Here is a 24,103-nt window from a genome sequence, read left to right as displayed (position 1 = left end):
TTACATACTCAATTTTTCGTTATTTCAGTGTTGGGATTTTTCAATTTTCTGCTGAATTTTTAAATGTTTCAATTTTACAATTTTTGACGTTTTCTAAATTTTCAATTTTTAAAATTTTAGATGTTTTGATTTCTCCATTTCCCGGTTTTTGAGTTCTTCATTTTTTGAATTTTAAATTTTAGATTTTTCAGTTTGTTGATGTTTGGATTTCTCGATTTTTCGACGTTCGGTTTTATATTTTGCGGTTTTTAACATTTTTGATTTTCCGATTATTCAATTTTTTGTTTTTTTCAATTTTCGATTTTTCAATTTTTATATTTATTGACATTTCGATGTTTCGTTTTTTTGATTGTTCAGTTTCTCGATTTTTTGACTTTTCGACTTTTCCATTCCTCAATGTTTCAGTTTTTGAATATGTATTTCGATTTTTCGCTCTTTTGATTTTTCAGTTTGTCGTCATTTCAATTTTGGAATATTTTCGATTTCTCAATTTTTTAATTTCAGATTTTTCAATTACATATTTTGGCCTATTTCAGTTCGATTTTTCGACTTCTCGACTTTTTTATTTCTCGATTTTTTTATGCTTCGATTTCTCAATGTTTCACTTTTTGAATATTTTGATTTTTTGATTTCTAGGTTTTTCAATTTTTTACTTTTCGGCGTTTCGATATTCCAATTCTTCGTCATTTAAGTTTTGAAATTTTTCAATCCCTCAATTTTTCAGTTTTTCGATTCTTCGATTTTGAGATTTTTCAGATTTTGCTTTTTTAAATTTTCGATTTCCCAGTTTTTCAATTTTTCGATTTTTAATGTTCAGATAGTTGAATTTTTGAATTTTTCGAATTTTTTGTTTGGATTTCTCAATTTTTCGATTCTTCAATTTTTCGATGTTTTAATTTTTCAGTTTTTTAATTTTTAGATTTTTCGAATTTTTAAATTTTTGATTTTCCAATTTTCCAATTTTTTTAAATTTTACGTTTTTCGTTTTTTCAATTTCCCGATTTTACAATTTTTTCATGTTTCGATTTCTTGACATCACGTTTATTTGGTTCCTTGATACCTAGGTTATTCGATTTTTAAAATTTTTTGACTTTTCGATTTTTAGGTTTTTTGGTTTTTCAAGTTTTCGATTTCTCAATTTTTCAAAATTTTAATTTCTGGATTTTTAAATTTTTCGATATTTTAATCTTTCGATTTTTAAAATTTTTGGTTTTTCTATTTCTCGATTTATACATATTCCGATGTTTCAACTTTCCGTTTTTTGCTCTCTCGATATTTCAGTTTTTAAAATTTTTAATTTTCCGGTTATTCAATTTTTGTTTTTTGTTTTTTAGATCTACCAATTTTCGATTTTTTAATTTTTATATTTATCGAAATTTTGATGTTTCAGATTTTTTTGTTGTTCAGTTTTTCGATTTTTCGTATTCTCGCCTTTTCCATTTCTCATTTTCTCGATGTTTCAGTTTTTGAGTATTTCGATGTTTCGATCTTTTGATTTTTCAGTTTTTCGTCATTTCAATTTTGGAATATTTTCAATCTTTCACTTTCTCGACTTTCGCCTGTTCAATTTTTGAATTAATGGATTTTTTTTTAATTTCAAATTTTTCAATTATATATTTCAGCTTGATTTTTCGACTTCTCGACTTTTTCATTTCTCGATTTTTTGATGCTTCGATTTCTAGATGTTTAACTTTTTGAATACATATTTCGATATTTCGATTTTTTGATTTCTAGGTTTTTCGATTTTTTGACTTTTTGGCTTTTCGATATTCCAATTTTTCAGTTTTAGATTTATAAAGTTCAGATTGTTGAATTTTTTAATTTTTCAGTTTTTTAATATTTAGATTTTTCGATTTCTTGATTTTTCGGTTCTTCAATATTTCTGTTCCAATTTTTAAAATTTTTTATTTTCCAGTTTTTCGATTTTTTAAATTTTACGTTTTTCGATTTTTCAATTTCTCGATTTTACAATTTTTTGATATTTCGATTTCTTGACGTCACGGTTATTCGGTTCCTTGATATCTAGGTTATTCGATTTTTAAAATTTTTCGATTTTTAGATTTCTGAATTTTTGAACATTTCAATTTCTTGATTTTTCAACTTTTCGAATTTCTATTTTTCGATTGTTCAATTTTTCGATTTTTAAAATGTTTAATTTTCCTATTTCTCGATTTTTTGATATTCTGATGTTTCAACTTTCCGATTTTTGCTTTCTCGATATTTCGATTTTTCATTTGCTTACATACACTTATTTTCACGAAAGTTCAACTAATAAAAATAAATATGGTGTTAACTTATACCGTTTTTTTTTTTTCTGTTATAGTTGGGTACACTAGGTGCTGGCAACCACTACGCCGAAATCCAAGTCGTCGACGAAATCTTCGACAAATGGGCGGCTTGCAAAATGGGTATAGAAGAAAAGGGCCAAATTTGTGTCATGATTCATTCTGGAAGTCGCGGTTTTGGTCATCAAGTCGCCACCGATGCTCTCGTTCAAATGGAAAAAGCAATGAAAAGAGACAAAATTGAAACAAACGATCGACAGCTAGCATGCGCTCGTATTAATAGCGAAGAAGGCCAAGATTACTTGAAGTCAATGGCGGCTGCAGCCAACTTCGCATGGGTCAATCGAAGCTCGATGACCTTCTTGAGTAGGCAAGCTTTCGCCAAACAATTTAATATGGCTCCTGATGACCTCGATATGCATGTGATTTATGATGTGTCGCACAATATAGCTAAAGTTGAAGAACATATTGTTGATGGGAAGCCAAAGACGCTTCTAGTGCACAGGAAAGGGTCCACTAGAGCTTTCCCTCCTCATCACCCTTTGATTCCGGTTGATTATCAGTTGACAGGTCAGCCGGTTTTAATTGGGGGTACTATGGGTACTTGTAGCTATGTTTTAACCGGAACTCAACAGGGGATGTTGGAAACTTTTGGATCCACTTGTCATGGGGCGGTAAGTTGGTGCGTAATTTTTTTGGAAAATGTTAATTTGGGTGATTTAGGGTCGAGCGCTGTCTAGAGCGAAGTCGCGCAGAAACCTCGACTATACAGACGTATTGAACAAATTAGAACAGATGGGTATTTCCATTAGGGTGGCGTCGCCCAAACTTGTGATGGAGGAAGCACCAGAATCATATAAGAACGTAACAGACGTTGTAAACACTTGTCATGCTGCGGGGATTAGTAAGAAATGCATTAAATTGAGACCCATTGCTGTTATTAAAGGCTGAGATTCTACTATTTAAGGTATTTATGATCAATTTTCTTGTAAATAAATTGCAATTAATTTTTGGATGTTTTGAAAAATAACTACCCGTTCACAACTTTGATCCTTATCCATTTATATCGCCAAAATAAAATAGAACAAGAATGGTAGGCACTAATTTAGTACCAAAGGAAAACACAAAATAAAATTTTAACATTTTATTGATGAAATTTAAGTTAAAAATCTACCTATATCACAATATTTCAATTTTTCTTAAAAATACGTTTGTGGATACTTAAAATTGCCTAATCAAAACGAAGGAATGTTAATGTTCACTCGTAAACCATTCTCTTTGGCGTCATCACAAGCTGCTTTCGCTCACTGGTTTTTCATTCACATTCTCCTCTTGTTGCTTACCATTCGCTTTTTGGGTTGTTGTATCACCCGCCGAAAGATTTACGTCAAGTTTAGAGGTGTATTCGACTGACTGCGTACTATTCTCCGAAGTTTGCCGACTATTTTCGGACTTTTCTTCCTCCCCTTTCTCTTCAACATTTGTACTTTCTTCAGTTTGGAAGCGATCTTCTTCCGGTATAGTTCCATTCTGAACATTGTTTTTTAAATCGTCTTTTGAAACGTCTTTATGGCGCGTCGCTTTATCAATGTTCAGAACTAAAGGCCTTTGCACTTTTTCCAAATCGAACTTATGTACAGTTGGAACACGACTTAACGGAATGTAAAAAGGCACAGAATTACCGTCTTTCGGATCTGGTTTGTGCATTACCAGCATCGGTTCGATCTCACCATCTCTGATGATGCAATCACAGTCGAATTCTTCGCATTTCGGGCATTTGTCAGAAAGGTCGGATTTGAGACTATTTTTTACTTTCTACAACAGAGAGTTTACGAAACGTTAAAAACAAGCAAGGGCTCACCTCTAAGAACGTAATCCCAGAAGAATTGAGCAACATATACACCATGTATATAGGAATGCAAAGAATCGAGAGTGATGAGATGACCCAGCCAATCACTATCGCCCAAGTTGGGTAGTGGTACTCCCCGTTGTTATAAGTTGGCGATTCGTAATCGATCATACAAAACACCCACACTGAAAAAATCATAAGGGGCGTGGCTACCATCCAACAGAACTTGAAATATACGCTCGGTGGACGTCCAGTCATCGTGTTCACATTTTTACTTAAGCGTCTTACTCCATAGAACCACGCTATGGCTACTACTTCGAAAAATGCTAGGTACATTATAGATATGGAGGCAGCGTAGTGATCGATCAATTGGAAGAAGTAAATTCCGCCCTGAAACGTAATTGGTGGCTGAGCCACAAAGTGGGAGGAGCTGTAAAAATTTACCTGAGTAACGTTGGGTAAGCCACAAATTAGCGAAACCACGCAGATGATTAAAACGAGTATTTCATGGCACACTAGATTCTTCTTGATCCATGCAGGGAAACCGTCTTGAATTGAAGTCACGACCACTTCAACGATAGCGAACTGGAAGATATCTAGATGAAGCAATTTTACAATACTTATGATCGTTTTTTATCATTACTTGGCTGTTGAGGGCCAGGCAGATGAGCATGAAGAAGAAGAGGACTGCCCAGAGTTGGGCTGCGGGCATTTTCGCCATGGCTTGCGGATAGACGACGAAGATCAAGCCCGGACCTGTAAATAACGATGTGGTATGTGCGTTTGATAGTTTAACTGACTTACCATCGTCAATAACAGCTTCTATTGACGTGCCTTGTTCTAAAGCAATGTTGCCAATTGTGGCAAATGCGAAAATGCCAACGAGAAGACTGGTGATGGCATTGACGAAAGACACAGCTAGAGTATCATGCAGAATGTTATTGTTGTATTTACTATAACTGGCAAAGGAGATCATGGATCCGAAAGCTATACCCATCGAGTTAAACGTCTGAGCGGCAGCGTTAACCCAGACCTAAAATGTTGTTCCTTAGTTGTGCATAGATTTTTTAAATCGAACTATTTTATTGACAAAGATTCCCAAACGTCCTAGTATTGCTCTGATTTTTTCGGTGTGTTAAGAACGTACCTTGGCGTCTAACAGCAGTTCAAACTTCGGTCGGAAGAAGTACCTCATGCCTTTATCGGCCCCTTCGAGGGTCAAACTTTTAGCCAAGAACACGATAATGAGCAAAAACGGCAACGTTGCCGTGAAGTACCGGACTTTGGCTGACGACTTTATGCTCTTCCAGATAGCAAAGTAGACCAAAACCCACGCGCATATCAAGCAAGCTACCAATTCCCACCTCAGGCTGTCGAAATCTTCAATACCGTTTCCTATCTGCAGTACCTTTTTACTAGAAAACAGTTAGATAAAAGCGACAAAGCGGATGGCGTTTCTTACTCGTAGAACTGTTCAGCAGGTGTTTGACTGCTTTGGGGTTTCGACACGTTAGCCGCGGATTTGCTTGGTATCCAACATTCCTCGTCGTTCCATCGATGGGAGCAGTCTTCCCAAGGCTGTTTGGGTTTGAAGGAAGTGAAGAAGTAGTAGATTCCATACGCTATTATCACACTGTAGTACGTTGACATTAGAAACGAGATAACTACGCTACCTAAACCGGTCCCTGAAGAAAGAAAAAGTCAATTGACGAGTGGTTTTAAGAATAACGTTTCGTTTACCTTTGAGCAAAGGGCATAAGTGACCTAGAGCTCCTATAGGGCCTCTGCCGGTGTATTGACCTACTGCGAGTTCCATGTAGAGCATTGGTACTCCACATACTATCATTATTATAATATAGGGTATGAGGAAAACGCCTGAAACGGAAACAAGTAAGCTTGCATTATTTACGGTGACTTGTAGAGTTGAGGTTGATATACAATGTTTCCCTATTTGTTTTGTGTCACGATGCATCATTTTTTAATTGTATCACGTTTGTGACATGAGTCGCAGATCTAAGAAATAATTACGGACAATGAATATTGAACAAATTTGTAGTTACATTAATATTAATGGGTGCATAGAAACTGATTGAAGTACGTAAACAAATAACATTATTGTCGTATTTTCAATTCTTATAACACCCAAAATGGTAATAATGAAAAATCGACGAAGTGGTTTGTGCTACTGGTAATAATTATTTGCGCAATAAGTGGAATAAAAACATTATTACCATATGAGTGCGAAGTTCGTTTATAACGAGGTATTAGCAGAGTTGAGTAATCACACAATGCGCTAGCCTACGCATATCGTACAAAAGATTATCCAACATATGTGGAAAACTGATTTAAAGAAACGACAAAGGTTTTTATTTGGGTTAAAAAACGAATGCATCAACGCAATGTTAACATATTTGGGTTAGTAATGCAAGTCGTTACCTAATTTGAATACGATAAATCGTAATTGGCATTCCAAGTGGGATAAAAGCATCATTACCTACGCTTGTGAAGCTTAGCAGAGTTGTGTAAATACACGAGATAATAATGCTCTCCTTTTTTATTAAAAAAGGACATTCGGGACAAAACGATTACGATTATGTCAAAAAATAAACTAATTAGTAACAAGATTAACAAACTGGTGCAACACTTCAAGATTCACAGCAGCAACAGTTATAATGTTTGTTATATGATTTGCAAACTACAAGAATATTAGCAGACCCAGAATTAAACCTTGCGGGACACCACGAGTAAAGGGGTTTTCAGAGGTTACGTAATCTTAATAATTTTTTAAGAATGGAGATTCGTGGGTATATCACATTTGTCAAAATATTGTTTAAAAATCATCAAATATTGAATGCTGCTAGGATTCACAAAGAAGTACATACAAGTTTTAAAAAATTATTCGTGATACTACAAAATACGGTTCCAATTTGTTTGCCAAGTTTGATGCGTTCACTATAGATATCATCAATATCTGTCAAGTTGATTTTCATAACACGTATTTCTTGACGTATAATTAACACGAGTGTCACAGAATTTAGAATCATAAATTTTCCTTTCACTGTACAATTATACAGATCAATTTGAGTTAATTTATGTATTTCATGAGATACCTGGAGATTATGTAGGTATACATACTAGAAAAATTGCTAATCAAAAATTGAAGACATGAAAAACTGAGAAACTGAAAAGTCTAAAATTGAAAGAACGAATAATTAAAAAATCAAAAGTTGAAAAACCGAAAAATTGAAAAAAGGAAAAATTATAAAATCAGAACAATGAAAAACCGAAGAACTGAAAAATAAAGAAAATAAAAACCGAAAACTGACAATTTTAAAATGAAAACTCGAAGTAGTTACATACTGTAAAACTTAAGAAACAAAAAATCAGAAATTTAATTTTTTTCGATTCTTCAACTTTAGACTTTTTTAGTGTTTTCAGTTTTTCATTTCCTTGATTTTTAATTTTTCGCTTTTTAACTGTTTATTTTTTGGTTTCAATTTTTCGACTTCTCAATATCTCGATTTTTGATTTTTCGTTTCTTCAATTTTTGGATCGGCAAATTTTCGATTTAGATTTCAGTTTTAGATTTTGAAGTTTTTAACTACTCAGATTTTCGTTTTTTCAATTTTTCCACTGTTTAATTTCACAATTTTGCATTTTACAGTTTTGCAAGTTGAAAATTTTCGGGATTTTCAGCAAATGTTTTAGTTTTTGGACTTTTTAATTTTTCGATTTTACAGTTTTTCAATTTTTACACGTTTAATTTTGCGATTTTTCGCTTCCCATTGTTTCAGTTTTTCAATTTGCAGTTTTTCTAGTTTCTAATTTTAACTTTTGAAATTTTTCAATTCATCACTTTAGTTTTTCAACTTTTCGACTTTCCAACCTTTACATGTTTTAATTTTGCATTTTTTCGTTTTTTTTAGTTTACCCATTTCTAATTCCTCCGTTTTCGGTTCAATTTAAAAATTTTCGATTTTTCGTCGCTTTAATTTTTGGATTTCTTAAATTTCACCGTTTTGAAATCTTTCAATTTTGCGATTTTCGGTGTACAGTTTTTCAATTTATCATTTTTTGGATTTTCCAACTTCATTTTTCAAAACTTTGTTTTGACTTTTCCATTTTTTGGTTCCTCGATTTTAATTTTAGGTTTGCAGTTTTAATGCAGTTTTTAGTGGCTTCAGTTTTTCAATTGCTTGATTTTTAATTTTTCGCTTAATTGTTTATTTTTTGGTTTCAAATTTTCGATGTGGTTTTCAATTTAAGATTTTTGGGTTTTCAACTATTCAAATTTTCGTTTCTTCAATTTTTCGACTGTTTAGTTTCACAATTTTGCAATTTTACGGTTTCCCATTTTAAAAATTATTCAGTTTTTCGATTTTACAATTTTTCAATTTTTACACATTTAATTTTGCGATTTTCCGTTTCTCGTTGTTTCAGTTTTTCAATTTGCAATTTTTCTACTTTTCAGTTTTAAACTTTGTAATTTTTTAGTTTCTCAGTTTTTCGTCTTTCTTTTTAATTTTTTATTTTTCAGTTTTTCGACCTTTCAACTTTTAGATGTTTCAGTTTTGGAATTTTTCGGCTTTTCATTTTATCCATTTTCAATTTTTCAGTTAAATTTAAAATTGTTCGAGTTTTCAACTTTTGATTTTTTCGATTTTGCAGTTTTTCGTCATTTCAGTTTTTGGATTTTTTAGATTTCACAACTTTGAAGTCTTTCAATTTTGCGATTTTCGATATACAGTTTTTCAATTTTTCATTTTTTCGATTTTCCAACTTCATGTTTCAAACCTTTGCTTTGACTTTTCCGCTTTTTTGTTTCCTCGATTTTTAATTTTTCGGTTTATAGTTCTAAATTTCTTAATTTTAGTTTTTAGTGGTTTCGACTTTTTAAATGTTTTAGTTTTTCGACATTTTAATTTTTTTATTTTACAATTTTTCAATTTTTACACATTTAGTTTTGCGATTTTTGGCTTCCCTTTGTTTCAATTTTTCGATTTGCAATTTTTCTAGTTTCTAATTTTAAGTAAATTTTGAATTTATCACTTTTATATAATTTAATTTTTCAATTTTTCCATTTTTCGGTTCAATTAAAATAGTATCGATTTTTCCGCTTTTGATTTTTTCGATTTTTAAAATTTTTATACAGTTTTGAAATTTTTCAGTGTTTCATTTTTTTGATTTTTCCAACTTCATTTTTCAAACCTTTGTTTTGACTTTTCCATTTTTTGATTCTTGGATTTATAATTTTTCAATTTTTGACTTTTTACTTCTCGAGCGTCAATAGGGAAGTACTGTAATCGAGTCCATCCGGCGATTGACTATTTTCTTATTTCCTCGATGTGTCATGATCATTCAGTATGAAAAAATGTCTCCTGTTTTCGTCCGTCTGTCTGTCTGTCTGCCGTCCGTCCGGATTTTTATTGGACAAATTATCTCCGAAACTACTGGACCGATTGTTGTCAAATTTTATATGTGTATTATGAACATCATGTAGATGGTCAAACGCTAACCAAACTTTGTCTAATCATCCCCACCAACGATGTGATGACGTCACCTCAAAATTATAGATAGTAAATGGGTTTTAAATTGTATAAAATAACACAGTCCTACAGGTATAGTTTATGAATCCGTGTTGAGTTTTTGCCCAAGATATTCAGATCTTTTGGAAAAAAAATCAAAATTGTGTAAAAACATTTTGTAATTTAACTTTGAAATCTTGCAGACGTTTTAAAGATGGTAAATTTTTAATCATAATATTAAAAATTGTATAAAAACTAGCTGACCCGGCAAACGTTGTTTGTTGTTATTTTATCAGTGGAAGAAACAAAGTTTTCTTTTGATGAGTTTAGATACATAGTTTAAGCCAGACGTTTTGTACCAGAAGGATTAACATATATGGTACCGCAGGAAGAACTTAGTGATCTGTGGGATGTCTTTAGAATAGCAATACGTACTTAAGTCACCACCTAGACCTAAGAATAAATATTCATGCGTAGAATATATTACGCATCAACAGTTCAATGTCTAAATTGTTGAAGACAATTTGAAAATGTACTGAAGAAGACCTACGCAAATACAATACACAAGACTTATATTATTATCTGCAATAAAAATGACACAGATTTCAATATTATCGAAACAGTCGATACTTCCACAATATAACACTTAATTTTAGTGAGGGGTACTAAAGTTACTAGACCATGATAAAATTTTCATTCCCTTACTGTTAAGAGTGGTGAGATAAATAATCATGGAATCATATTTTAGAAATAGGAGACGTGGGTTCGAATCCTACTCAGGCTGTGACATTTTTCTTTGTTTTCCACAACATATGTAACTACCAAAGGTATTCAACCAAATGGAGTCTCATTGTCCATTATTTGTTAAATTCCTTACGTTTCTATAGAAAGTAAATTTAGTCACAGCAGTTTCGGTTTAAATAGAAATGAAGACATTTTTTTCTATATTTTGTGTGAACTGTTGCTTTTGTAAGTATTGTCCGAAGGTTTATTATTTTCTAAAACTATTAAATTACTTAACCAAAATTTTACGTTATACATAGATTGTGTATCCCCGAATTTATTTTTAAACAATTAGTTTGAAAAAATGTGGGCGGAAATTAAAACCAGTTAAAACCCTGTACTGTATCAGCGAAAAGTTCAATTTTTTTTCCAAAAAATCTTTATCTTTTATCATTATTATCATTTAATAAGTTTGTCATGTTGGTATTTTTGTCAATGATTTTCAATACAATTCACCAATTCAGATTTTATTTTACCGAGTTATTTTTTTTTTCGGGTAAAACTTAAATTAAAACCGCCAAAGCCGTTATGCTCGTGTGTTAAAAATTTAGAAAGCCCAATCTTGAATAAAACCAGTAGGGTAACCATTTTCATTAAAAATTGAGTGAATAATTATTTCTTATCTAAATCAATATGAAAATAGACAACCAATATTACACCTGTTGGCTAATCAGTGGAATTTCCGAACTAGTCATCCTTTCTAGCGAATGTGGATATACTTACTATATTTCAACGTAAAAATGTCATTTAAAGTAAAATATTGCCCATAAATTTATTGTCGAGAATGCTAATAACACCTATACAACCTGAACTAAACATTTACTGAATATTTTAAAAATTAAAAATACAATCAGGGGTGGACTAGGTACCCGAAATAATAAATATATAGTACATAGTAAGTTTAACTTGTCGCGTCCTTTGGTTCATAGAGAATCCGTCCATGAATAAAAGTGTTTGTCAACACGTACTTTGCAGTTGTTTTGTTTTTTCAGTTGACGTCATTTATTTTCATCAAGGAAGAGTCAACACACTTGTCATGTAATTTAATTATGATAACACTGTTTTGACTACATTTCTAACAACTGTCAAAATTGAAAAGTAAATGACAGACACTTCAATAAAAATGATGAATGTGTATTTACTCTTCAACTATGCTAATCACACGCGTACGATAAGTCTCTAAATTTCCGCCATTAATTTCGAAATAATTCAAGTGATAAATCACTGCAAATCAAAAAGAATTGTGCCGCAATCTGCGAGATAAAGTGAAGTGTTTTTGTGAACAACTAAATCGCAATCTCGACTTGCAGACACATCAAAATGACTAATAATTAGAAAAGGAATGGTCATATTCAAATCTCGTCTATTACTAAAAGCATCGATGAGTAACATTAATTCATCATCTGCAGCCTCCCAGAACTCGGATCAAGTTTAAACTAAAAAAAAGTGAAGGTGTTGCCATCGCATTTCATGTTATTATGTCATTGACTAATTTGCCGAACTTCATTACCATTTCCCACCGCTTATGAATGACTCACTTTTACTACACACTATTATTCCGCGACCTCGTTTCAATCAGAATTTCATTCCCGCAAACTTATTTTCCCTCAAAAGTTCAACGACTCAAAATGTTATCTCGACGGCGACAATTTTACACTTAGACCCGATTTCAAAATGTTTACCTCCTCCGCTTTTGTAGCATAAATACGGGAACCTCCAGACCGAGCCCAAGCCGACGCTGTAGCCAACACAAGCCAGGACGAATTGTAGTTTGTTCGACCATGTCTGTCTTCGTGGCTTTATATAGACGCTGTCCTCGTCGTCGCCGCTGCCGTCGTCGGTATCTGCGTCGTATAAATACTCCTCTGGTGGTCTGAAACAGAAAAAATAAATAAAGAAAACGCAAAATCGGGACTCGTGGACAGGTGGTATGGCCTTGATGGCGTTTCCGCTGGATGGCCTGTAATTACAGGGGTACCGCAGGGCAGTGCCCTTGGGCCATTGCTATTTCTCTACTCGATAAATTTTAATTAATAGTAAAGCGGAATGAGGTGGCGATACAATGAGTTCCGACACAGTTGAAATTAATTATTAGATTAAAGTTGACAAGTATTATTGCGTGTTTCATTGTGTTGTAGTCCCGTGATTTCATATATTATTTAATGGTTCACCTTGCCACACTCTACTTACAAAACAGTCGGGAAAACGAATCCGTACTGATCTATCCTTGGTCTGGGTTTGATGTAGTACACTTTACGACAGGCCATTGCGACGTCGTAGTTTACACAAGTGTCATTATTGAGGAACTAATCGAAAATGGAAGGATTCTCGATTTATAAGTGAACGAGGTGTTAACACTTTTTATATTTAGATTAGGTATGAATTATGTCTGTCAACAATTGATCATTGTGAGAATTTGCCATGAAGGGTAGAGTGATACTTAACACGATTGGATTAGCGCCAAGTGGAAAAGTTGAACAGAGTGTTTGGTCTGGCGGTTTGAGAAAAAATTGATTGATCTAAAGTTGATGTGTTTCCAGTGCGGTTTGACAGAATGAGAGTAATGACAGGTTACGCTATTATTACATGAACTGGGTGAAAATCGGTACGAACTTGACCGCTTTAACGTGAATGAAAATAATTTTTCGGGGTAGAATGACTTGGAAATTGTTAAATATCAACGCAAGTTTTAAATTCTTCTTTTTTTTTTCAGGCAGTAATGAATATGACAACGGATTTACTGAGATTAAGTTTATGAAGTAGATACGTTTGTTAAATCCGTGACGAATTCGAGAAAACAGTTTCATATTTTATTTCCAAGTAAATCCTATTGTGTTACCTGTGATCACAATGAAGTTTAAAATATCCGGCTGAGTCATTCGTTATGTTACTACTTTCAAAAAAATTAGTCACAGAATTTCAAATTTGTAATTATGGCGTCAACATTTTCAAAACAATACTGTCGTAAAATAAATATGAAGACATATCTACATATGCACCGAAAATTTTATCTCTACTGATTTCTCAAGGTTACCTCAAAACGACTACCTGGATAGCAAACAAATTATACGATGAAGAATCTACAATCTACTTGTATTTAAAGTCGTCAAAATATTGATTTTAATATACAACTGTCTCATTAATTATTCGCTGTAAATTATTGAAAACATTTTTCGACGCAGTTTGAAATCATCAGTTTAAAATTTTTCAGATGTACAGGGTATTTCGTTTCCAAGTTACGCATCATAGGAGTGTTTTTTAAACGTAACACTTTGTGCATTTTTTGACTTTAGACTCCTTTTTAAAAAGGAGAAAAATGGTATCAGACAGAGGTATTTTGAATAGCAGTGTTCAAAATATGTATCTACATTTTAATCTAAAAAAGTGCTCATATTTGAAAAATTTCAACTCCGCCGCCATATTTAAAGATGGAGCTCTGAACATTTGTTAGTTACTTTGTTACCGCGGACGATTAAAAAAATAAATTACAAATGTTAGCTTATTTACACATTGTTAAAATTAAAAACTTTGTTAAACTTTTTATACGCATGTTGAAAATAACGCCTTTTAAAATTTTTTTGAAAAATTCAAACCTCCATCTTTAAAAACGGTTGAAGCTAAATATAGTACTTTTTTGAATAAACGTCGAATATCCTGAATAGTGCTAATCAAAAAACCCTTGCCGTTAATGAATTGTTTCCTTTTTTTCATAAAGAATCTAAATTTGTAAAAATATGTAGGGTGTTTGACTTAAAAATACAACTTTAGTGTGTAACCTTTAGCAGAATCACTTGTATATGTGAAAAAAATTGTTGTCTTGAATCCAGGATAAATGCATAATATTTTGTTGCAAGATCGATGGAACACCCTATATGTATAATTTCTCGAAATCTCATCAATTATTAGCGATAGAAAAAAGTTACCGACTAAAATTGAACAGTTCTTTTGAGTAGCATACATTAAAATAATTTTCGACCATACAGAGTGTTCTATTTTTGACATAGCATACAACTTATTTTTTTTTTTTAATAGAACATCTACATGTTTTTACAATCGCAATAATGTTATTTTTAAGATCTGTGTCGCAATATTTTATGGAGAGATACAGAGATACGCACTTTGTTGTGGTTTAATATACGGAGTGTCTGCAAAAAAAATATATAAAATGTTATAATTTTCATCATTTATCTTTTTTTTTTTTCAAATACAACACTTTTACTCTATTTTTTGTTCTTTTTCTTTCAAGTTGTCGGTTGTCTTTTAAAAAAGTAAAAAATCTCAGTAACCATTGACTTCAAATATAGGAAATACTTAACAAGAAAAAGAACAAAAAACAAAATAAAATGTAGTAATGAAATACAAGATATTAAAACAATAAAACTGAAATTTCGATTTTTGAAACTTGTAATAAGTAAAAAAATATAGATAAACATTCACTACATATTGACTCAATTTTATTTATACCGGAACAAAACGCGCACTTTTGTTTATTTTTCAACAAAATATTGTAATACAGATTTTAAAAACAATTTCACAAATAAACTGACATTACAGAACCCAAGAAGACGTCAATTAGAATATGTAAAACTATGTAAGGTATTCCATTTAAAAAAACAATGTTTGTATATTTGTCTTAATTAATCCCCAATCTAAACACGTAACACGCATCCGCTGCATCAAAAGAAATTGCGCTTTGACTGAAAATGTTAGAGGTCAACTTTGTTGGTGAAATGCGTCAATAGTTGTGTCAATCGCTTTTGCTTTCTAAATAGTTCAATTTTAATTGTCAAACTGTTTCACTATTATTTAAAATGAGGTAGGTAATTTAACATTACATGATACAAGGTTAGTAGAACTTTTCCTTTTTGCAAATTTATCTATATATATTTAAATTTATTACATTGCATGTAATATAAACTGTTGTGTCTAAAACAAGTGGTTTAATACATGGTGATTTTAGTGTACATATTTATGAGTCACCCTGTATAAGAAATTTAAAAACTTTTAATGCAATGATAAATCATAAGTATACACTGATCATATTTTGCACAATTTGGATAGGATTTATTCGGTAAAATTTTGAGATGACGTCATCAATTTTTTGGGAGGGAGTAAATAAATAATTTTGCTTAACGATTTACCATGATTATGATAATCTTAAAATATTTTCAAGATTCCAGAGCAATCGGTTTTGCAGTTTCAAAGTTATATTGCAAAATATTGTTATTCAATTCAATGTCTAGGGTGAAAATTCGACACGGATTCACAGACCACAAGCGCAAGAGTATCTTATTCTATACAATTTTAAAAAACTTTTTATTATAAATTTTGGAGATGACTTCATCCTATTGGTGGTGGAAATGATTATCTAAATTTTAGTTGTCTAATAAAAATGGATACAGACAGACAGACAGACGAAAACGGGATACTACTGTTTTCGTATTCTACATGTCATGACGCGTCGAGAAAATATGAAAATGGCAATTCGGCCGCTGGACTAGATTACAATACTTCCTTAGCTTACGCTCGGGAAGTAATAAACATTCTCATTTGGAGTCATTTACCATATGTTTCAGGAAAAAAAATCTAATTTATCAAACATGACTTTATTAATCACACTTAATCACCAGCTGTCACAACAAATAAATTGTTTGATATAGTGGAGTGGTAATTAAGTTTTATATAGTTTTAAAATAGTAGTTTATTTGTAATAATTTGGATCTGAATCAGTCTGGAGGAACGAAATAGATATGCCTTAAGCTTTAATGACAGACACTTTTTTAGCTCAAACTGACAATTCAAATTTCAAAATTTGGGCGACTAAGTTTCGAGTAAAACTATAATGCAAATTTTCGTTACATTTGAAAGTTCACAACGAAAATGTTAAAATTTGAATTGTGACCATTAGAAAAAATGTCCTCGACTATAACATTACTAATTTTGAAGTGCCTACTGTTAATATTTGAAAGATAAAATTGTAAAATGTCTTTGCAAATATAGGTATATAAATATTAGCCGCCTGAAAGAATTTTTTTACTTTTTTCCCTGTTTTTACTACCATATTGACACACATTTCTGATAATCACTATCATAACAACATCACAACAAGCCAACTGAGTCAAGGTCGCACAAAACTTGAAAAACCGTTGCAGCTATTTACTTAACGTTGTCACACTATTAAAACCATCATTTTATATAATACATTATAATAAAGGTGCTTAGTCTAGGATCTAAAGATTTAGTAAAAACCCCAGGTTTTTTTATGACTGAATTGAAGTAAGTAGATCCTACTGTAATTCACTTATGTAACGAATTTTTTCTTGATGTGTATAGCAAATATTGTCGTTTTTTATTTAATCTACCAATCTGGGTAGTTCAATCAAAAACAATCAACGTCACCAGCAACGATTGCTTAATAAATTATGATAAATGTGTAAAGTAATTTGTTTATAACGAGGTGTAAATATTTAAAATGTATTGTGTAAAAGTCTGACGACTCACATGACAAATTAAGTGCTAATTATTTATTACCACTCGTTTGAATTAAATTTAGAAAAAGAAGTCCACCAGTTTACCTAAACATTAACATTGTTTGGAGAGGTCGTGCTTCCACTGGAAATGACGCACATGATAATAATACGCTGCATTTTAATTTTACTACATTTCAATGTATTTAGAGCGAGCGCCCAAAAGCCGCCATATTTAACACATTATTATTTGACATTTTTACAACTAAAAGCCCATTTCACACGACAAAAATTTCCAACGAGCCAACTTCACTCCGACGCTTGCCAGATCCCGCCATTCAAAACACCAACATTGGGTGCATCAGTGCGATTAAACTGTTCCTGCACAATTTTCTCCCATAACGTAATAAAGCTGCTGCGGCATGCAGCAGGACTAAAGCGGTTACTTCCTGCAGAGGATGCGCTAATTGTCGACCTTGTTGGCCAATCTGACCTCTAATTTTCTCGTTCCTGTTGAGGATTCTGCTCCACTGTGATTATTTTTCACAAAAATGCCGAATATTTTGATGTATGCCGTGTATCGTTCTCAGAAATGTGACCGGGGGCAAACAACCTGAGACACCTTGTAATGTTAATTCATCACATCCTCGAGGAGTCACGTCATCTTCGATGCGTGAGACGGTGTATTAATGGGAAACAAATTCCGTCAAGGTTTTGTATTTTGTACTTGTCTAGACTTGGATTTTTGACGGTGGATTTAGTGGAATTTGAGCAGTTATTTTTTTTTTTTTTTTGTTAATGAGGGCATTGATCTGGTGTCCGAACACGAAACTTTTTTTCTAGGTTGAAGTTATCAGTGCGGAAAGCCAGGATTTTTGGTCGGTTTTTCTTCCATCATGAATATTTTTTTGTATATTTGCAGTATTATGTAAATGTGTAACTGTAGTGTTTATCAAGGTTATTAATCTTTGCTTGTGTAAATCTGGCTGTCAGTTAGTGTCGAGTGCGGGGTTTATAACAGCTTAAATTTCCTGTAGAATTTCGTTCAAATTAAGCAAAAATCTAAAATGAAAATCTATGCTATCAGGAGGTTCGAGTGTCTTAAGTTTCTCGTTTGTGTCAGTCAGTCTGTCTGTCCGTTGGTGTCTCCAAAACCGAGTACTTCGAGATTTTAAGTTATTTTAAAATCGCTATGAATTATATTTAAAATATGAGCCACATTTTTAATAATTTGTCCGTGAAATACATACTACCTAGTTAGGAAGACAAATTTATTTAAAATTAAATAACTGTTTAATAACAATGCATGCACGTGGAATAAATTAGAAGTTATGAATAAAAATGGAATTTAAATGTTCTGTCATTGTTTACAGTTTTGTATCTTATCTAATAATGTTTATGAAAAAATTTACCACGCGATCTTTTGTACAGGTTTAAAGCAACAAATGCATCTGCGTTAAAAAAACTTTAGAATATAACATACTCGGAACGAGTTTAAATAGTAGCTATTATTTAAAAATCACTAGCCACTCACTTTCGGAGTTTACTTTAGTTTACTTTCCGAGTAACTTGGCATTTTTACCACTTCTATTTTATTTGTAGTTTAGGAACCTATGTCTTGCAAAACGAAGGAATAATAAATTATTTTTTTCATGAAAGTTACAAATTCAGCAGCTTGGGAACTGATTATGACAAAGCAAAAGTGATTGTAAACCTGAGGTCATGTCAATAACTGCTAATATCTTCTCAGATCAATTCTCAGATATAAAAAATATTAGTCGTGGCGTCCCTCAGGGATCAGTACTTATCTTATTTCTGGTAAGTGTTAACGATCTTCCAAACTGCCATAACTCAATTTGTTACTGGTTGCAGACGCCACACGTCTTTTTTATAGGTCGTAATCTTGTTAATTTGAATAACCAAGCAACGAATTTCTACATTACTATGAAAGATAGGTTTGCTACCAATGAGGTGTTAATTAGTGAAGATGTTAGTAACTCAACCAACATGAATGAATAACCATTAGTTAGTTTATAGTTAAAAAAAATAATAAGACAGACGAAATTATTATTTTTTATTGCTTTAATAATTATAAAATTTCTCAATTTTTTTTCTAGTGATAACCCAGAGACACTGGGATTCAATTACTGAAGTGTGATAAAAAGATCAGCTGTGCTTTTCGTGCAGTCGCCAGACAATTTTATCATCTGTGTACTTTTCCCCCACATAAAACGAGTAGAATTAGGATCACCGGTCTTAACAAGAACGTGTCAATTTTATTACGAATCTCTATAAAAAATTACGGTTACACATTGTTGAATACGCCATAAAATTATATCTTCAGTAGCTATTTAATTGTGGTACGAGTTTCAGACCGCACCGGTTTAAACCACAACTTATTTTTATTGCAACAGATAACAGCTACAAATAATACATCACACTTTTGAAATTGTGGATGTGATTTATTTACTATATTTTACGCTTTTTTGGTTTTATTGCCGATGATGAAAGCGTGTGTAAAGTTAATCACAATGTAAGCGTTTAAAATATTAGGAAAAACAATAAAATCTGATAGTGTCATTTTATGGTTCACTTCCTGGTTCGCTAAAATGGAAGTGGAAAACCGTTATTCTGTGACGTTTTGTATTTTTTTTTAATCCGTTCGTCATTTAAAGTTCTTCGAAAGTTGAGTATAACGTGACTGACGAGGGTCAGGTAAACAGGAGTTATTGAAATAGGGTTTATCCCAGTTCAAACAGAGGAAACAGTATTCGGAAAACTGTAGTAATAAATTTAATACGTCTATAATCTGCAAATATTGAAATATATGAATGACGATGAGACGATAAAAATCGCTATTTGTAGACCAAACTGCAATGAAATCGGTCTTTCTAAAAATTGTTTATAATCTACAAATTCACCTAGAGATTTCTATATAGAAGATTTTTTTACGTACGCTCTCCAGAAAAGTATAGATTTAAAGTTAATATCGCCCTACTTATTAAACATTGATTATATAGTTTTTCGAAAAAGCGAAAGAAAACAATATGTCAGACATTAAATTTGCTGTAATAAATTTCGTGTCTTGGTACTAAATATAATCATAATTTACAACTGCTTGCACTTTTTTGGCAACAGTGCATAAACCAACACTTTGAAAATAAATAGGAACCAAAAGTTTTCTTTTCCAAGGTCATTTGAAAGTTAGAAGTAATATTTTCCAGGATTCAGCTATATACGCGAAAACAATATTCACCAGAACATGAGAACTGATACATTGTCCTTTTTTTGAAACTTGAGACCATTTAAGTCATACCTGAGTGTTTGATAGCCAGAACACCCATAACTCGCGGCTATTTAGTTTTTCGGCCGAAACTGACAGAGAAAAATAATTTCCACTTAAAACTCCAACGTTTCTCAATAGTTGCGTCCCCATCGAAATTACACTTTGGAATATTCTGACCACAAGGGCTAAAATTACAGCTGTTAAAAATGTTAATTGAAAAATATCCGAAATTCGAGCCACTTTTAAGTGCATTTTTAGTGTACAAAGTGGATTTCTAGTTCAAATTTGACAATTTAATCGGCACTTAAAAGTTAGAAAAATGGTAATTTCAAAAATAAAATAATCGTTTTTCTAATATCGAAAATGGTACCTATTTATTATTATTATCAAGGAATTTGCAGCTTATTTCACACAAGATTAATACTCGTTTTCGATCAAAATTTTTACATTATAGAATAAATGTTTTTTTATTTTCCATGTACGCTGAACTTGATACACACGTACGCTGAAAGCTAAGCAACAATTACGGAATAGAGTAAAACATTTTCTCTTAATTACACATCTTTCTTTGTGCTTTCACCGACCTTCCTTTTTTAAACTGAGTTCGAAAAGAGGGCTTCATTCGTTTTCAAAATTTGGTTATAACAAAGGTAGACAACTATAAAAACATCTCGAATAACACTAATCAAACGCAATTTTCTCTACTTAAAGGCGTGCTTCTGTGAAATGGATGGTTATCCTGTTGGTTAACAGTAAAATAACAGGTTGGAACTATTACAAAGAAAACAAACTACTGCTTTATGTTCCACTGTTTCTCAAAATTGTTTAATAAGTTTGAAGGAGGAAGGATCAAAATATGTTTGTATAGTTTTATTTTGCTAATAGCAGTGATATAAATTTGTCAAAATATTGTTCAAAATTTAATATTATTTTAAAAAGTGGTTTCCCGATTTAATTTTTTTTCTATGGTCACACACGATTGACTGTTATTGATTTTAGGCCATAGCTAGTTCATGTCCACAAAATATCAAAATTAACATGCGATTAAAGTTTGGCTAAAGAGATTGTGCAGTTATGGCTTAATTGCTGCTTGCTTGCGGTAATTTTTACGAGTCTGTCACAATGAGGGCAGTAATCCGCTGGCCTGGCTAGGGACCGTCTCCTATTGTAAGAATAACAAATAAAAATTATTTCAATACGGCACGTGGCCTACTTAACTGTACAACGTGCAATTGCTTGTATTTATTGCATTTTATGAGAGATCTACTATAAACTGTCACAGTCATATATCCTTAGACTCAGCAGGAACATTTTTGATAAAAGATCATCTCTTACAACCTGTACAAGCATAAGCGTACTCTAAAGGCGGTACTCTCACCTGAATTTTATGGTTTTATTGACCTTGAACTCTTTAAACTGTTGTGTAGTTACGCGACAAAATTTAAGTAGTTTGGTGTGTAAGTTGCATAGCTGAAGTGTCGTTTTAGATTTTCGTCAGTTTTGTGTGAATGACGTTTCTGGTGTAAGTTATGACTCTTTTACAGCTTCTGTGTTCTTTTACCCCATCCTAGTGTACAAGTATTGACACTGACTCATATTTTTAACAGTTTATATAAATTTACCACTTTGATAACTTCATCACTTGGTTTTAAACTTAAAAAAATATGTTATGATTTTTAAATAGAATAAAATTCGTCGTGGCAGACACAATGATAATTTAATAGGTATAACTTCATTTCAAAAATTATTTAGGTACATCAACTTAGAATTGCTTCTGTCTGAACATAGTGCTTTTACTAAGACAATTGTGTTTTAGGTACTAGCACATAAGAAAGGCATGAAAATGGTGGCACCTTTGTCCACAGGAACTGTTTCGTCAATTCTGTACAACAAAATATCAGTCATCATTATTGGTTGTCTTATTTCTAACTTTAATATACATATACTGTCATCATTCGCCTCATAAACTTAAGCCTTTTGACACCACCAAAGGGAACTATTTTTGTAAACGTGAAAATGAATTTTCTTGTAAAAGAGATTGATATCTAAAAAATAGTACGTACGTTTGGCCGCTCTAAGCATTAATAAATTGTCTTTTTCTTTCTGAGGGAGGAAATAAAGTGCATTTTCCTAAAAAACAGGAATATTGATTTAGACTGCATCTTTTCCGTTCGTATCTATCCTCCTAAGCACTTCAAAAGCAGATAGATATTTCAAAATAAGTTTGACCAGATTAATTAATCCAAAAGCTGAGTTTGATTTATTTTCCCCTGTTTGAGCGTTTAGCTACACTTGTGGCCACAATTGTTACAGAAACTAACAAACAGGAAAAAACAGATTAATCGCCAAAAAAATTCCCTGAAAGGCTAAGTCATTCTTCCCTAGTCATGTACATACAGTTAAACATATTCTCTAAGTTGATTCAAACTTAGCGAAAATGTCACTCTACAATGTATCTCAAGTAGAAAGCACGAATTTCCAAGCACACTCTTCCCACCACCCTCACCAAACCACTTACGTCGGCGGATTAACAATATTGAAGAGTTCAACCGGCGAAGTGGGTACCCTCCTCACGATCATCTTCTTCCCATCCGTGGACCCCATCCCCACCGACGCCCACGACCTCACAGACGCCGCGTCCGAAAACGGTTTGGTGGACATGTGACTTCCCGTGTCGCTCCCGTATCCATATCCCATCTTCAGCGACCTGGTGCTGTTCTCCCTGCGGAAACTCGCCGGAGAGGGCGTCCGCTGGATTTCTTCGATATCACAGTGTTTGTTCTCTTCGTCATTCTTCAAGGCTGTGAGGCGTTTCGGCACCACGTACTGCTCCATCCGCAGGGGTTTCTTCAACTGACTGGACGCTTGTTTGGGATCCATTATTGGAAAATTGTCCAATTTGAGCCCACACTGTAGTTAAAATTGCACTTCATTGTTGCGTGTCGGGGAAAAATTCGAACGCGTTGATGTGCAGCGGTGTCGCCGTGGAACTGAGAGTGCGAGAGCGTTTGCGAGATTTTCATTCTCGGTCCCACTCTCGATTGCCGCGGTGGGTTATTAATAATAATTGCGGGTTTTCGCGAAATTTTGAGCTGGGGTTGGATTCGGGGAGGCGGTTAGGCAAGGTGCTGGAGAGGGGAATCCATGTTGTGGGACGGACTTCCAGTTTCCGTACGCGAATCGTTTTTGGAAAATTTATTGTTTGTTGTTGGTTGTTGGTGATTGTACGTTATGCAACCAGAAATATATGATACTTTTAATGGCGGACCGATTTTGTTGTTATCCTTGGAACTTGAATGTCAACATTTAAATTATTTTATTTAATTAAATGAAATATGTATTTGAAAACAAACTGGTGATTTGGAAGGAAAGCAATTACATGTAATGCATTATTACTTATAATTATTTTCTGCAAATTAGGTACTTTTGCGCCCTATTCAAATGACATAACTTATTCTTATTAGTGTCTTTTAAGCCAGCAATGCTGGAACAACGTCTATGGTAACGATCTTGGTCAGTTATTAAAAATTAAAAAAAAATGCTGAAATTTAAATCATTCATTAAAATTTATAAGCAGAAAAGTCATTAACAAAATTAATTTCACTATAAACTTCTTTGGTTAAAAGACAATTCTATTTAAATTAGATACTTGCAATAGGTATGTTACACCTAGTTTTGACATAAAATGACAATTAAATACCTACAATAACTAATCAAATTTCAGGGTTGGGGTTTTGTAGCTTCATAATTTAATCTTCAAAAGAGCTCATGGGTTAAAATTAAAAACCCAAAAAAGAAGTAGAGTGATATCGACAGTCGGTAAGTTTTTTGATGAAATTCTGCGCTTATATTAAATCTGGCCTTCCATGGGAAGCTACTGCTTTTAGGTAAAAAATCTCAATATTTTT

At 32.6% G+C, this 24,103-nt stretch overlaps 2 protein-coding genes across 3 annotated transcripts in view; one reads left to right on the top strand and one right to left on the bottom strand.

Moving 5' to 3' along the window:
- Positions 1-24,103, top strand: part of LOC135125885 (RNA-splicing ligase RtcB homolog) — a 40,672-nt gene that overhangs the window by 2,194 nt on the left and 14,375 nt on the right. The window contains exons 2-3 of the mRNA XM_064051626.1: positions 2,324-2,959; positions 3,009-3,252. Of these exons, the coding sequence (XP_063907696.1) occupies positions 2,324-2,959; positions 3,009-3,236 (864 nt within the window). The 3' untranslated portion in view covers positions 3,237-3,252. The remainder of the gene's footprint in view (positions 1-2,323; positions 2,960-3,008; positions 3,253-24,103) is intronic.
- LOC135125883 (sodium- and chloride-dependent GABA transporter ine-like) lies at positions 3,415-23,253 on the bottom strand. 2 transcript variants are annotated; one of them, XM_064051623.1, is made up of 10 exons: positions 22,714-23,253; positions 12,125-12,315; positions 5,875-6,009; positions 5,597-5,819; positions 5,282-5,549; positions 4,939-5,167; positions 4,778-4,890; positions 4,579-4,719; positions 4,147-4,524; positions 3,415-4,100 (listed from the first exon to the last, which is right to left on the bottom strand). In XM_064051623.1, exons 1-10 carry the CDS (start codon positions 23,073-23,075, stop codon positions 3,573-3,575), a joined length of 2,568 nt encoding a protein of 855 aa, XP_063907693.1. In that variant the 5' UTR covers positions 23,076-23,253; the 3' UTR covers positions 3,415-3,572. The 2 variants fall into 2 exon arrangements, with proteins under 2 accessions (XP_063907693.1, XP_063907694.1); XM_064051624.1 differs by lacking the exon at positions 22,714-23,253 and adding an exon at positions 12,633-12,767.

Source organism: Zophobas morio, unplaced genomic scaffold, assembly GCF_036711695.1.
Source record: "Zophobas morio isolate AGI-343-1 ecotype UQ-CSIRO unplaced genomic scaffold, CSIRO_AGI_Zmor_V1 ptg000009l, whole genome shotgun sequence".
Lineage (NCBI taxonomy): Eukaryota > Metazoa > Arthropoda > Insecta > Coleoptera > Tenebrionidae > Zophobas > Zophobas morio.
This window is presented reverse-complemented; position numbering and strand designations above follow the sequence as displayed.